General features: G+C 35.6%; 1 protein-coding gene across 1 annotated transcript in view; it reads left to right on the top strand.

Moving 5' to 3' along the window:
• Nucleotides 1–13430, top strand: part of ACSS3 (acyl-CoA synthetase short chain family member 3) — a 186972-nt gene that overhangs the window by 120340 nt on the left and 53202 nt on the right. The window contains exon 10 of the mRNA XM_063076153.1: nucleotides 12014–12109. Within this exon, the coding sequence (XP_062932223.1) occupies nucleotides 12014–12109 (96 nt within the window). The remainder of the gene's footprint in view (nucleotides 1–12013; nucleotides 12110–13430) is intronic.

Raw genomic sequence — 13430 nt, 5'->3', positions numbered from 1 at the left:
AGGAATATTTTTTTTCTTATTTAAGATGACTGTAAAAGAATTCTTTGCCTTATGAGTAAATGACTGAGTACCAAAAAAGAATTAGAATCTTAAATTTCAGAGACTATTAAAATCCAGACAGAGTAGATCTTATTCCTTTTTGAGATTTCCTTCCTTCCTTCCTTCCCTCCTGTTCTATCTCCCTCCTTTTTTTCTTCCTTTTTTCCTTCCTTCTGTCCTTCCCATTTGCTATAAGATATAGTATTATTTAGAAATGTAAGAAAACAGCTGGGAGCTCCACCTTTTAATATTATTCAATCCTATTTAGAAATACTTTATTCTTCTACTTGCTATCAGTGAATTAAAGACAATGATAACAAACCTAAAATACAATGGCTTTTATAAGGTACAATGTGGTAAAGGGTTTAAATCAACAGAATTCATGACTCTTTCCACCAGTTAGCAGAATACTGTCTGTGTAGTTTCCATCAGAAGATGCAGAGCTTATGTTCAAAGTGTTTCAAGTGTCTTTATGTCCAGGTGTAATGATATAATTGAAATGAGGTAATTACCACCAACTTGAGCAGCACTAGGTGATTTTGTTGTTTGTTTATTTTGTTTCTATCACTTTAATGGAGGAATAAGATTCTTCATAGAATTTTTAAAACCCTAAGGAGGGATTTTAATGAGAAAACAGTAGTCACCTAATGGACATCACCAATGGGACAGTGGTGATGATCAAAGTTATTGATCTTGCTTTATCTGCCTTGAGCCATCTTTGTGGGTTCCTATATCTTCGAGTAATCAGAGTATTTCTCTCCCTATTTGATTAAACTGCTGCAGTTTTAATTGCAATTTCAGTTCCGAAGTAACTATAGTCTCTGTGTAGCCTAAATCCTCTTCCTTTGAGGAGGAATCTGATAATTCTGGATTTTATTAAAACGGACCCAAAGGCTCTAGCAAACTTCAGTCATGCCAGCTCTTAAATCAAAACCGTTGATCCTAAGGGCACACATATCCTAATACCATATTAATAAAATGTGTCAAGGCTACTTGACAAGATAATCCTTATTTTTGCACAGTTCACCAAGATATACTTCCTGAGAGCATACATCTGGGACAAGAGTTTTAACCACAAAAGTTGGTTAGATTAACCAAATTCAGTCCTTATCTTTAGGTATATCTGGAGAAGATCCATTATCCCAGCGTACTTTTTAAAGACAAAAATACATATTATTTATAAGAATAAAAACCACAAAATAGAGTAACTAATTGCAGTTTGATAACAATTATCCTGAGTAGAGATCTCTATGGGAAATGTTATAGGCACAATTATATCACTGTCTCATTTCTCCTAAGTAAACTAACTGTAAAACACTTAACCAGGATTTGAGGATTTGATAGGTAGAGTGTTAAAATCTGTCACTTTTTTTTTTCAATGTTATTCTTTTCCTTTGTTACCTTCAGATTCTCAGACATTCTGCTTTCATGTGTCCACTTTGATATATTTATTGCACAGAGATTCCAATGTCAGTATGTAATTCTAACTTTATCCTACAATAGGGAATTTTCTCCATTCCTAGAATTCATCATTGGAAACTTTATTACTCTTGTTGTTTCTTCCTTTTTTTTTTTACAATTTATAACTATGTGCTAGAAGTGTGACTTTTGTCCAATTTAAAAATATTTTGCTTATTTTGCTTGTGCCTTGTGCAAAATCTTGTGTACTTTACCGCAAAATACGTTCTTAGGACTAAGGCATAAAGGGCTCTATATGGCTGGCATGACAGTAAGGAAAGTGTCTTCTTGGTGACTTTATCTTGAGGACTCTATCTTTAATTATTTAAAGGCCTCTTCTCTGTGGCCAGTAGTCACTAGAACATGTTCCTTTGGCTATAGATCTGGGGGTAAAATATTTCCGTATATAATCAAATGTTGCCTTCTAGATTTTGCTTTTTAACTCTTTGTTATTTCCTGCTTCTAGATTTTACTTAATAATTTGAGTCTATCAAATGTGGGCTATGGTGATAGGGTGCTTTTAAAGAACATGCTTATATTTTCAAAGACAATGGATTGAACTTTGTAAAATGCATATTGTGGAACTGAAAGGGCTGGGTTGGACTGGACTGGCAATGCCATTGCCCATGAACTGGGTTGTCCAGAAGATACCCTATGCTACCTTCGTAAAGCAGAATACAAACAGTCTTTCAGTAATATAAATGAACCACTACTGTCTGATGCATGTTTGTTTTTCACTATTTAATGGTTTCAAATAAATTCACCTTTTTTTTCTCATTCATAGAAAATATATTTTAAATAGTTTAGCATGAGAAGTTGTGATTGGAAAAAACAGTTGCATAGACAGTGTCATCTCAGCAGTGTGCAGCTCAAGATGCTGTGACAGTATCCATCTGGTGAGAGAGAAAAAAAGTCCTGATGTCATCATTGTTGCCTGGCAACAGCATTTTTTTCCCATTTAGAATGGTCTTCATTAATTTAAAGTAGGTGATTTTTACTGATAATTTGAGAAACAGGAGCTTAGAGGTAAGCTATGTGAATTTAGTTTATGGAAGGAGTAATCTTTTGTGAAATGTAAGGCATGCTTGATAAGGTTTTCTCTTTTTGAAAGTGAATAACTGTTTACAAACTGTTAAGCCTTCTGCAAATGAATTCCTAAGCCAAACAGCAGTCATTGAATCAGACATTTTTTATCTTCATAGCATTATAATGTAGAAAGTACATCAAGTGACTTTTTTCAAATATGATTACATGAATTAGTTTGGAAATGTATAATTGTTTTTTAGAACCACTATTTGGGCTCATTATTATATTATTGATGATGTTTTGACAACAGACTAAACACTAGAAAATTGATTAATAGTATAAAGTTGGTTTGGTCTTTGAAATATCATCTATTCTAATTCCCCCGCCCCTGACAAGGATCACGTTTAATCCACCCTAGAAAGGTTTAAATATGTCATGTTTATACAGATTTTCACAAGGAGAGTTTCTAAACCTTCTCTTGACAAACCTTACTATCTGGAAATTTGATTTTCCTGTTTCACGTACACCCCCACACTGCGAACCATTGGCCCCACAAAATAGTTACTAATTCCTCTTTTGCTGTCAGTTTTAATTTGGAAAACAGCAGGTGACTATTCTCCTTGGGAAACAGTGTGGGCAGTGAAAAGTAATATGGAATCCTAATAAGACTACTTTTAAATCCTAGTCCAGCCACATACTCTGTAGCCATGGGCAAGTCATTGATCTTCTGCTCCTGAGTTGTCTCACAAGTTTATAGTAAGCTTTAAATAAAGTGGAATATGTAGAAACAACCTAGCAGATAGAGTTCCTGGTCTGTAGTCAGCCCTCAATAAATATTATGTTTCTTTTCCTTTCCTTTCCATGAATAACCCTTCATGAATGTATAGGCCATTTTTAGCATCCTGGCCTGTAGATAATCTAGATGCAAGAAAACTTAGAAAATAAGAGCTCTATTTATACATGAAAAAAAGTAACCATAAAGAATTTAATTTCCTTGAGCTAACTGGCTAGCATTAAAACCAGAACTCTCATTGTTTTGTGCTGTCCAGAGTCTTCTCTTCATTCATTTTATCTCATGCTTTCATCAGTTCAGCATTTCTTATCGAATTGAACTGCAGGTTATTGAATTGAACTGCAGGGCTTCTCTATTGAGTTACCCACGGTTAGAGGTAGTGCGTCGGTAAGGGAGTAGGATAAGACCAGTGTATCCCAGTTAGAATTAATGGTATGCTTCTAGTACAAACAGTTAGGTTGCTTTGAATTAAGTATTTTAAACTGCAATCGAACCATCTCCTGAACACAAAGATTAAATTGATTTTCTTTCACCGGTGTACACCTCACTGTTTCTGCTTTCTTTCTGCTACCACCATTCAAGTTATTTATAGCTCACTGTATAGATTCAGAGGTGGAGAGGATAGTTTCTCTACAAATTGCCTCTAAGCCCATCATGATGCTGTGATTAATATGAGTCAGCAGTGGTAGGCTGCTGCATTGATTTATTTCTAGGACTTCCACTCTCAGCATGGGCTACCAACTTCTAAATCCACATTGCTTAAATGTAGTGTTTCTAGAATCACAGTAGGGGCAGAATGACAAATTGTCACATGCATCAGGAGCTCTCATTTACAGAGCTGGATTTGTAAATTTGCCACCATATTTTTCACCCTACCCCTTGCTCACATCTACTTCTTTCTGTGTTATCTTTCATTTGTAAGCCAAAACCCTGGGGGTTATCCTGGACTTCTCTCCATCTTGGTCTTTCCCCATACCCAAACAATCACTAAGACCTTTTGATTCTGAGCATAACTGAAGTTCAGTATTACCTCCCACTGCTGCTCACCTGCACCAGACCACAAACATCTAACTCATTTATTGCTCTGGGCTGGGATCATCAGTTTAGTGCTCCAGTTTGCAGCTGAAGAGATTTTTCTGTAATGCAATTCTGAGCAAATTGCCCCTGCTAAACCCCTTGTGTCTCCCTTTGTTACGGGAATAATATCCAAATTTCTTGACATGGAATAGAAGGCACTTCATTATCTGATTGTACTCACCTCTTTTGCTTTGCCTTTCCTCATCTCTCTCAGTCCACCTGCCACCTCCAAGCTTTGCTCACTGAATAAATTGGAGTTCTGTGAAGATCTAACTTCTGAACCTTTACACATACTGATATTTCTATTTGGCACATCTTTCCACCCTTAACACTGCCTTCCCCTAAAAAGAAATGCCTTTCACTGAGTAGGATATATTCAATAAATACTCATTGAAGGACTGACCTCTAGTATCATTCTTGGAATAAGAAAAGATTGTAATAGAATTATAACAGTAACATATAGTTTTTCTGTTCCCAAAGTCCTCTATTTGTCCTTCTCTCTGGTTCATTTTGGGATTGCATTCTGTGACTTACTATTTACTTTTTAAGAGTGCTGATCTTAATAATGGAAAATGGGGCCTAAAATCATGTCAGAAATTTGTATTTACTAGTCAGCCAATGTTACCTGAGCACAAAATGTCAGGAACTGGACAGTTTGGTCCTGCTGATGCAAATGACTCAGGAAAAAGAACTTGATTTCACACAAGCTAAGAGAATGTCTTCATACACAATTCTTTTTGATAATTGCGGTAAGTCTTTTAAGAAAGATTTTGTCAGATTTTTAACGGCAAGTGTTCCATCTATCTATTTCTATATAAAAAAAAATTACTCAAAACCCAGTGCTTAAAATACCCATATCTCATGATTTTGTGGAAGATAGGCAGAAATCAGCCAGGGATTCTAATGCTCCACATTTTGTTGACTAAAACATTTCAGACAGTATTTAATGGTGAATGGACTAGAATGGAGGGTTCTGGAAGGCTTTGCTCTCATGCCTGGGGATTATTGGAAGGCTGGACTCAACTATGATGGTTGACTGAAATGCCTGCACATAGCGTTTTTAGCTTGGCTGACTCAGAGTAGTGGTTCATATATCTTACATGGTGGCTCAGGGGTTCTAGAGACAGTGCATGAAGATTCTTAAGGCCTGTTCCTGGACACTGACATAGCATCACTTCCGCTGTCAGTCAAAGCAGTCAAAAAGCCATCCAAATTAAGAAGATGGCACATGGAACCTACTTCTTGATAGGAGAAGTGTCAAAGAATTTCAGCCATCTTTAATCCACCACTGTGGGTAAATTTCAACATCATGGATGTAGCCTTTTGGACTCGTCAACATAACTTCCCTATTTCTAAGCATTTGAAATAGCTTCTGTTAATATTTTTCTATGTACCTTGCCAAGATATATATTTGTGCTCAATGTATATTATTTACCCCCCAAAATGATTCATCATATTTGTTCTGTTTTATAACTTTTTTCTAAACAATATTTTGTGAAAATTATTTCCTATTAGTGGACATTCTTCTGTAGTCTTCAAATGGCCTTGCATTACTCCTTAATATGGAATCACTTCTATTTTTGGATTATCTAAACTCTAATATAAACAATACTGTGATAAATATTCTCGTTGCTAAATATGTGTGAACATCCACAAATATTTTCTTGTATATAACTCTTAAAGTGGAAAAACAAGGTTAAAAAGTGTGTGCATTTTCAAGGATCTCTTATAAGAATTGCCAAATTGCCTTTCAGAAAGATTGTATCAATTTATATATACATTAACACATTTAATCAAGGCGATTATTTTTGGTTTGTGTGAGCCATCTACCCACACAATCTGTCTCCCATTTACCACCTATCTGTGCCAAATCTTGTGAAATCTCATGTGAATTGGTTCCTGATATTCAGGAAGCCACAGGAATCTATTAGTCAATTATTCTAATACAGCTTTTGTCTGCCTCTTTGTTTCCTCCCACACATCTCCCTTGAAGCCCAAATAAAATAATCCTGGACATAGGACATAAATGGTATGCAAATATTTAAACAAATTACATTTGCATTGTTATGATTCATTAACTTTCTGCTTAAAAGTCCTCATGAGTTTACATCACCACTCAGACTAAAAGCTTGAGGTTTTTCCATGGCTTTAAAGTAGTCTTAACATGATCTGTCTTCTCTCTATCTCTCTGAACTTATTTTCTGTTAATGCTTTTCTTATTCATTCTGCCTCCCTCCCATTGGCCTCACTCAAACACCCTATGAATAAATCTACCTCAGGACCTTTGCATTTGAGATTTCCTCCCCTACATTCTTTTCCTTAGATATCTATGTGTCACATGTCTTCACTTCTTTCAGGTGTTTACTGAAGTGTCACCTTCTCAGCGAGGTCTTTCCTGCTCAGCCAATGTAAAATTGCAGTCCCTCCCAAGACATTTCCTATCCTATCTATGCTTTCTTTCCTTAGCACTTATCATTCTTTAATATACAATATATTTTACTTTTGTATATTGTTCATTGTTTCCCCAACTAGAATATGAGCCACTTTTGTTTATTGCTGTATCTCTGGCTCTAACAACAGCATTTAGCACATAATAGCTGCTCAATAAATATGTGCTAAAAAGATTTGTACACCACTACTTCCATTTGCAAGTATGAGAGACTGGGCTTACTCCCTCTCACAAGGATTTTTCTTCCTCTAATGAGACATAGTCTTGGTGTTTTCTACTCCCTTCTCATCCTCTTTGACATGAGAACCTCAGAAGTGGTATATTTATCTATTCCATTCTTCTCCTTCTTTGGAAGAACTATGTGAACTGGATTATTTGTCTTTTTGCTGTGATGTTGTTTGAATTCCTTATGTATTCTGTATATTAGCCCCTTGTCTGATGTGTGGTTTGAAAACACTTTCTCCCATTCTGTAGGTTGTCTCTTCACTTTGTTGATTGTATCTGTTGGGAATATAGAATAATTTAATCAGGCCCCCCTTGCTTTAGATCTGGTTGGGGGTGGTGTGGTACATTCTTTGTAAGAAAGTTGTGTGTAGATGGATTTAGGGGGCATGTGCGGTGCTGCCACTTGGCTGGCATTTACTGCCTCAGGTGTCTGCCCTGCACAGCCATGCTCTCAAGCCTATAGCTCCAAGGACCTTTTTTCCAGTTACCTAGCTCATAGACCTGCATGTGAGGGGTCCGGTGACCCAGCCTGGTGTGAGGGGTCGGGTGACCCAGCCTGGCATGTGAAGGGTTTGTGACCCAGACTGGACAATGGGCTTGAGGGGTCTGTGAGTGCCAGACCCAACTCTAGCTTGATGTGTCCTTTGCTATGTAGAAGGCTATTTAGTTTGATGTAGTCCCATTTGTCTGTTTTGCTATAGTTGTCTGTGCCTTTGTGGTCTTGTTCAGAAAAGTGCTGCCACCTCCCATTTCATGTAGTATTTCACCTATGTTTTCTTCTAGTAGTTTCATAGTTTTGGGTCTTAAATTTAGATCCTTAATCCATTTTGAATTGATTTTCATGTATGGTGTGAGATAGGAGTCTAGTTTCAATCGTTTGCATGTGGATATCCAGTTTTCCCTGCACCATCATAGAAGAGGCTGTCTTTTTCCCAGTGTATATTTTTGTATCTTTGTCGAAAATCAGTTGGTTACAGATGCAACAATTTATTTCTGGGCTTTCTATTGTGTTCCATTGCTTAATTTGTCTGTTTTTATGCAAATATCATGCTGTTTGGATTACTATAGCTTTATAGTATATTTCAAAGTTAAGTAGTGTGATGTCTCCAACTTTGTTCTTTTTGTGATTGCTTTGGCTATATGGAGTCTCTTGTGGTTCCATGCAAATTTTTAGGTTGTTTTTTCTATTTCTATGAAGAATGTCCTTGGTATTTTGATAAGGATTGCATTGAGTCTGTAGATTGCTTTTGATTATATGGACATTTTGATGGTATTAATTCTCCCAAATTGTGAACAGGGGATATCTTTTCCTTTATTTATGTCTTCTTCAATTTTTTCCACCAAAGTTTTATAGTATTCATTGTAGAGGTCATTCACCTCCTTGGTTTAATTTACTCCTTGGTATTTTATTTTTTTGGTAGCTATTGTGAATGGGATTAGTTTCTGGATTTCTTCTTTGGGTATTTTGTTGTTGGTGTACAGGAACACTATTAATTTTTGAGTGTTGATTTTTTATCCTACCACTTTAGTAAATTCATTTATTAGTTCTAGTATTTTTTTTGGTGGTGTCTTGGGGTTTTTTATGTATATGATCAGGTCATCTGCAAAAAGAGATAGTTTGATTTCCTCCCGTTCAGTTTGGATGCTCTTTATTGCTTTCTCTGGCCTTATTGTGCTGGCTAGAACTTTCAGGACTATGTCAAGTGACAGTGGGGAAAGTAGACATCCTTATCTTGTTCCATATCTTAGAGGAAAGGCCTTCAATTTTTGTCCATTAGGTATGATATTAGCTGTGGGTTTGTCTCTATTAGCTTCTAATGCAGGCTGAGTATAAAATGTACCATTGTAACATTCTTCACACCCTTTAATTCCCTCCCATCTTCTTCCTGGCTATCTCTTACCTAAAGAAATTATGCTAGTGATTTGCTGTGCATTTTGTATTTCTAAAGCTAAGGTCTCTGTTAAGATTTTTCCGAATGAAGCACCCAATTCTCTTCTTCAAAGAGAATGTGCTCGTTTATTAAATCACAACATGACATCTGGATTTCCTGTCTCTCCAGATAACTGTTAGCCAGTTAATTATAGCCTGAGTCGTGTGAAGCAGATGTTTATGGAACATCTTTGAAAAGGGGCTCTGGTAGTCTTTAGGATTTTAGTTAAAGACTGCAGCATGCTTGGGGCTTTTCCAGATCAGAAGCTTATTCTGTGCATGGACCAGCTTGACAGCCAGGGTGTTTATGTGGTCTGTGTGCATGGACTTGTGCACACACATGTGTATGCTTGTGTTGTAGATAGATCAGTCAGTCCTTGGGACCTGGAATGTTCAGAGGTATGCAGAGAGGAAATCAACGTGTTTTTGACAAGTGTTATGGTGGTTCTCATCCCACTTTTGCCCTAACTATAACTCACCACACTTTGAGTCTTAGAAACTGCTATTTTGTCTGATTATATCTTCAGCAATAGTTCTTTTTCTAATCCCCTAGATGAATAAATACATAAGTTCAATGGGATACTTGAATTAATGTCCAAAATATAAACTTATATCATCTACTCTAAGTAACCCGAATAGATAATCCTTTTCAATGCTTTTGAAATTCAAAGTAATTATATAGAAAAATATGCTTTTCATCATTGTCTTATTAACTGTAACAAAACAGGTGCAAGTTAAAAGATTATAAATAAGTAATCGCTATACAAAGAAGCTTAAGAATCTCAGGATGTATTAAACTTACTTTAGACAGAGAATACTGACAGTGCTTTGCCAGTCCTTTCTTGCATTTTTATTTAACCTTAGGTTTTAGTCTCACTTTCTCTTTCCACACTCTCCTCTTGGTGGGATAGGACGAACAGAGTGCCGACGTCTTTTTTAAGAATCCACACTGAGATGGGATCGAGTATGGTGCAGTTACAGTTTTGTTGTGGTGGTTTTTGCTTGTTTTTCTTTTAGGCGGCAGGTACTAGAGCCATTGGTAGGTACATTCGTGGGTTCTAGAGCCATCTGCTGACAAGTTGTAGAGGCCTTGTGGAGTTGCGAAGCACTGCAGAGAGTTTGTACTCCAGACGATTGGAGTGCCTCCATTGAGGAACTGAACCTGATAAGAAGTACTTTTAAAATCAATTTACTATAGCAGTGGCTTTCCAAGCGGATGGGGGAAGGAGCAGAATTATCTTGAAGGGAGTGTCTCCTTTCCTAGTGTGTCCTAGTAGCTTCTGTTTCGTTTGTCATTTTATTCATTCTGCATACCTTTCTTTAGGCAGCTCACTCTGCCAGCTTGCTTCCTGTCTTCACCCCCACACTTCTCTCTCCCATCAGTTTTGAAGAACGGCTGAGGTGTGCACCTAGATGTTTTTAAAAAGACAAAGGGGAAATGCTGTTAATCCTTCTGAGCATGTGGATTTTGTCCCATGCTTTGATTGTACTGTAAGGAAAACGGGCAGGAGCAGTGCACAGGGATGGCATGCCATTTCATAAAATACTTTTCTACTTTTTGTCATGATATGAAAATATTTGAAAACTCTTTGTTAGACATCAGCCATGTCTGCTCTGGTTGCTTGCTGGTTATCCTCAGTGATGACCATATGGCTTAGCTTCTTAAGCACTGGACTGTGACTTAGAAACCATTTTAATGTTCAAAATTCCATCTTCTGTTATTGATGCCAGCTGAGCCACCACCCATAAAATGTGATTAATAAACTGAACTACACGGGGAGGTAAAGAACAGTAATAAATCCTTCTCATCATTCTAAAATTATACAAATGTACAATAAATTATGGTAAAGACCATGGTAAAAGGAATACATTCTGAGTAGTTAGGTAGACGGATATTTTTAATTTTTCAGATTATTTTGGATATGAATGGCTTGGCAATTAATTCCTAGGGTTTATGCATGTGTATGTTTGTGTGTATAATATTAAGCCAGTGGTTCCCAAACTTTCACTGTCAATATCCTGTAACCCTGCCACTCCATACATATATGAGTTTATCTCACATTTAGAAAATTCTGTTAACTCTAAACTTATATTTATCAATAATAACAAATGCATACCTCCATAAAAATAATCACTTTCAGAACTTATAGTTATCAGGTAATAGCTGCTATTATTCTGGCTCATACAACATGAGAAAAAGAAAACAGATTTAACATTTTTGTTAAACAATGCAGGCTAATTATTAATAAGTTCATGGTCTTGGTGGAATAGTCAGCATAGTGTAGACATTTTCCTTCCTATGTTTTGGGGCTTCTGGGTGTCCATAAACAACAGAGTGGGAACAACTTGATAAAGTATTGGTAAATTCAGTTTTAGATGCAGGGTCTCTAGGCAAGTGTGTTCTTAGAAAATTCGAGCATGACATTATTCATATATTTTTAAAAATCTTTTAGTTAATTATTTCAGAGAATAAGCTACAAATAAGAGAAATATTTTGCACTCAACTGTAATTTACAATGATAAACAAAATAGGTGAATCAAGTGAAAGCATCTTTTCTAGTGATCTTTTAGCTTTTAATGTGTGCTATAAAACATACATGGTTACATAATTTGCCATTCTTTATGCCTGCTGATCCACAACTAGAACACTAGAACAGCCTTTCTTTTCTTTAGAAGAAACATTACTGTACAAATTATTCTAAATATGTATCCTTAAGTTTTAAAGCTTTAGACGTGTTATAAATTTCTGGATTTTTTTTTTCTTTTGTGAAATCTTGGTTACAGTCTTTTGTTCATTTTTAAAATATTATTTATAATAAGCATATTATTATTATAAATCATAATTTTTCTTTATGCCCTTTATTTCATTTTTAAATATTACACTTGCAGTATTCATCTATTTCTAATGCAATTAAATTATATGACAAAATAGGGTGTGGTAGGTTGTGCATGCACTGAAGAAACATCATGATCCCAGATTGAAACATTAAATGATAAGTAACATTTATTTCTCCAGAAACTGGATCCCCAATTACAGCGTCGTGCATTGGAATAGGTGATTCTCAAACACCTCCACCCGGGCAAGCAGGAAAAAGTGTTCCAGGATACAATGGTAAGAAATGGCTCTGATTATTTGAAATATGCTGTGTTCATAAATTTGGTATTTTACTGCATCTAGCATGTATCATATTGCATGACGCATACTAGGTGCTTAATAAGTATTTGATTGAGAAAGTGCCTTGTATTAAAAAATAAATGCCTTAATTTTTGCTGTCAAAAGTAAGGTTGTGGACCTTCAGGGACATGTTCTAAACAGCTCTAATACCAAAAAAATATATAATTTGAAATGTATATTAAGAATATGGGTTTGATATTACTATGTATGAAATACCTGGCAGGTGCCCAAACTTTAGACTGCATTATTCTAATTAACACTGAAGTATATTTAATTCAAAGAGATTATTACCATCTTAAAGATGATTAAACTGATGCCCAGAGAGACAAATAACTTTCCTAAGGAAACACAGCTAGTTAGATCCTGCAAACCATTGTGAGTTTTGTTTGTTTGTCTCTTTCTTTCTTTGCTTGCTCTCAATACAAAAGCTGCAATTTCTTCCATTACATATGCTACCTTTTAATTTAGGAGAGATGACAAGGCTTTTGAGCCTTCTTGGCTAAAAATAAACACAAAGAGTAAGAGTTCTAAAGGGAAACATTTGTGATGCTGGCTTTATGTGACAAAGAGATAAAATATCCTTTGAATATTTCTTTTTAAAATTATGGTAGTGATTATAGTAGTTAAATAATTTCCTTTGGACTCCACTCCTCAGCTGTATAACTTATACAAGTCATCTAACTTTTCGAACATTCAGTTTCCTTATTTCTAAATAGAATAATAATTTTATATGCTTTCTAGGGCTGCTGTGTTTTGATGTTATCCAATGAAATATTAACGCAGTGCTTACTAGTAGAAAGACTGAATTAAATCTTAGCTAATAGTGCTCCTGATATTTCAAAAAGCCAGAGGGACTGATGATTTAGATTCAGAGACTCATTTCACAGACAAGGAATATGAGGCACAGAGGTTATGTAATTTGTATAAGGTCACACAATTTAACTTAATAGATTTATGAGGAAAACCCAGCTTTGGGGGACAAAATACGATTCCTAATGGATGTTTTCTATTAGCATATAAATTACAAAATTTAGAGATTTATCTTTTGCTTCCCTAACATAAAAATATTGTAATTTCCTTTTTGGACAATGACTAGTTAAAAAAAAAAACAAACCATGAATCATTTGGTTTAAGTTAGTAGATATATTCATAAAAAGATACTTCAGATTTTTTATTCAGGGCAGAAATAGATATTCCGTGAAATCAGTGACTTCTGAAGCCATGGAAAGGTGAACCTAGATTTACTGAAATACTCCAT

This window comes from Cynocephalus volans, chromosome 12 (genome assembly GCF_027409185.1).
Source record: "Cynocephalus volans isolate mCynVol1 chromosome 12, mCynVol1.pri, whole genome shotgun sequence".
Lineage (NCBI taxonomy): Eukaryota > Metazoa > Chordata > Mammalia > Dermoptera > Cynocephalidae > Cynocephalus > Cynocephalus volans.
This window is presented reverse-complemented; position numbering and strand designations above follow the sequence as displayed.